Source organism: Zalophus californianus, chromosome 11, assembly GCF_009762305.2.
Source record: "Zalophus californianus isolate mZalCal1 chromosome 11, mZalCal1.pri.v2, whole genome shotgun sequence".
NCBI lineage: Eukaryota > Metazoa > Chordata > Mammalia > Carnivora > Otariidae > Zalophus > Zalophus californianus.
Window position 1 is genome coordinate 99409352 of NC_045605.1, and position 3424 is coordinate 99412775.

Here is a 3424-nt window from a genome sequence, read left to right on the forward strand (position 1 = left end):
ACTAATCTTTAACTGCTGGCTGAATATCTTCCATCATGCTATAATTTATTTTTTCTTTGCACTCATTCTATTTTTCCCCTTGATTAATTTCCTTCTGGTTATATAACATATATTTTCTCATATAACCAGTTTAGAAGTCTACTAGTAAGTGCAGAGATATAGTTGTTCTTCAAGACGTTTTATGTTTCAGGGACCTCACATTAGACATTGTCTTACCTCGGAGGTGAGATAGAGACATAAGTCCAGGGAGACGAAAGCAATAATTATAGGACACGTGTAAAAGATTTACTACTGCCAAACAATATATTTGCATAGAACACACACACACAATGCCTTTTCTCTATAAGAGAGCACAGATCATATATCCAGGATGCCAAAGATAAGATGAATTTTGAGACACTTGAATATTTTATTAAAAATAAAATTGAGGGGTGCCTTGGTGGCTCAGTCGGCCAAACCTCCAACTCTTGATTTCAGCTCAGGTCTTGATCTCAAGGTGGTGAGTTCAAGCCCTGCGTTAGGCTCCATGCCCAGTGGGGAGCCCACTTAAAAACAAACAAACAAACAAACAAATAAATATATAGTAAAATTCAGTATTTAGTAAGCAATTAAAAAGAAACAAAAAGTTCAATTTATTTGTTTTAATTAATTTCATTTAATAAATGCTCATATTAGTGTTTATTATATGCCAGTAACATAAATCTTTTACAAATATCTACTCATTTATTCCTCTAGCCATCACAGAGTGGTTAAATAACTTTATCAAACTCACACAACCAGTAAGTAGCAAAGCTAAGATTTGAACCTAGTCATCTCTTACAGTACCTTCTGTGTCTTAATTTATATGTTAAACTACTTCCCAAGATCACAGACATTCTTCTGTAGAATTATCTAGCTTACCTGTGGGCACTTTTTTCCTAGAATTTTTTTCAACTTTCCTTTACATGGAAGAACGTGATTTTAAGATGGACAAACTAAGCTTTGCTTTAAGGATTTTGGCAACTTTCACAATTCTACTAGATCTTATCAACCAAGCCACATTCTTTTCCCTTCAGCTTGAAAGGAACTAATCTCATTTCTTAATATGCACAGCTTTTGGAGAGTTACTGCATCTCAGAACACCAACTCAGAATAACATCCTCGGGTATCAGTGAAGATTTTTAATTACCTCTTTTAAAGAAAATGACAAAAAAAGAAAACAAACAGATCACAGAAAATGTCATTAGCTGTGATTTTATTATCCTTCTATTTGCTTCCTTAAAAGGGAGAATAAAGATATTCTTGCTTCATACATCACTCAAGTCAACTCACGTATTTTGATACCATCTCTTTTGGACAAGAAAAACAAGAAAACCAAGATGTTGGAGAGCAATTATACCATACCAACTGAGTTTCTCCTTGTTGGATTCACAGATTATCTCCCTCTCCAAGTCTCACTATTCTTGGTATTTCTCATAGTCTATATACTAACTCTTGTGGGAAATATGAGTTTAATAATCCTAATTAATATCAGCTTAAGCCTTCAAACCCCCATGTATTATTTTCTCAGCAATTTGTCTTTCTTAGACATCTGCTATTCTTCAGCCATTGCCCCTAAAATGTTGGTGAATTTCTTAGCATCCAGGAAAAGCATCTCTTCCTATGGCTGTGCAATACAAATGTTTTTCTTTGGTTGTTTTGCTGATGCTGAGTGCCTTATTCTGGCAGCAATGGCATATGATCGTTATGCAGCCATCTGTAACCCATTGCTCTATTCTACACTTATGTCTAGGAGAGTCTGTATCTGCTCCATTGTGTTGGCCTACTTCAGTGGAAGTATGACTTCATTGGTACATGTGTGCCTCACGTTCAGGCTGCCATTTTGTGGCTCCAATATTGTTAATCATTTTTTCTGTGATATCCCACCTTTCCTGGCTTTATCATGTGCAGATACCCATATCAATGAGCTTTTGCTCTTTGCCTTGTGTGGCTTCATTCAGACCAGCACTTTTTTGGTCATATTTATCTCTTACTTCTGTATCCTCATCACTGTTTTGAACATTAAGTCCTCCGGGGGCAGGAGCAAAACATTCTCCACCTGTACTTCCCATTTCGTAGCAGTCACGTTATTTTACGGGACGCTCCTGTTTATGTACTTACGTCCCACCACAAGCTATTCCCTAGATACTGACAAGGTAGTTGCCATATTTTATACTGTTGTCTTTCCCATGTTTAACCCAATAATCTACAGCTTCAGAAATAAGGATGTAAAGAGCGCCCTCAAAAAGCTATTAGAAAGAAACTGGACTTTTAAATGAATAGGAATTTAAAACATTTAAGAATATTCCAGATATAGCTGCCCTTCCAATATCATCATGCCATAAACACCTTGTATGTCAACTCTTTGGAATTTGTTACAATTTTTCAGAAATAAAGATAACTTTTCATCCTCAATACTTTAAAATACTTTTGTCCTCTCATTCAGAAATGTGCTCTCCAAAATTATTCTACTCTGTGAAATATACTGAAAATAAAATAAATAATAATAATTGCTTTCCAATTCGTGTTCACAAAACTTTGTGCATTGATTCATTATGTTCTTTATCATGTTATATTAAAGATATGTGTTGAATTATCTGTCAACCTACCCATATTAGAAACTCCTTGTCAGCAGGGGATATGTATCTTGGTTTATCATTCCAACTCCTATATAGTATTGGACATATGGCACATTCTCATTACATGTGTGTTTAATGGATGAATGGGTAGAATAAATGGATGGAAAGATGAGTGAGTAAGTGTAGCTTTCTTTGTTTGGGAAACTGAGTCTAGATTCTGCACTTGCAGAACATTTATCATCAGGGACATTTGATATCACTCATGATAAGCAGTGGTGCTTTCACAGGTTCTTAGGAAATCAGATAGAAGTCACATAACAATGGTCTCTTTAATATTAGGACAGAGTGAAGTTATAGCACACTGATTTTCTTTGGGCTAGATTGATTAGTGTAAGAGATCCTCTACTGTTCCATTCATAGTGGGTACATGTGAAAACCAAACAAGTTTGTAAAGGTCATCAAGATTATAAACTGTATTCATTACTAATTATTTGACTATATGTTACTGAATTAATCTTTGAGTCCCTATTTTCAAGAAGAGCTGAACAATGGCTTTAATTATTTTATTCTGTAAATTGACAATGCAAACCAACTGAAGTATAAACAATCCTTGCTCTGGGATCACTTTTTGTTGATTAAATTATCAGACATTTTTTGTGGTTGATTTTGATCCTTCAGTCTCCATTTCCTTTGTTTTATCTTGACAAAGTTAAAGGAATAAATTTTGTACATGTGAATATATAATATTGTGCATTTTCTAGTAAGCATGAAAGTATGAATGACTAGATTAGTTTATACTGGATGTAACCCTGTAAATGGAGATAAGA

General features: G+C 34.6%; 1 protein-coding gene across 1 annotated transcript; it reads left to right on the top strand.

Moving 5' to 3' along the window:
- The first annotated feature begins 1358 nt into the window (after positions 1-1358).
- LOC113915460 (olfactory receptor 5AS1) lies at positions 1359-2297 on the top strand. The gene has a single exon (XM_027581425.2). The coding sequence runs from the start codon at positions 1359-1361 to the stop codon at positions 2295-2297; it is 939 nt and encodes a 312-aa protein (XP_027437226.2).
- Positions 2298-3424: the final 1127 nt, after the last annotated feature.

Excerpts from the sequence above, each read along its gene's own strand:
- LOC113915460 (XM_027581425.2), top strand. The coding sequence starts at position 1,359 with ATGTTGGAGAGCAATTATACCATACCAACTGAGTTTCTCCTTGTTGGA.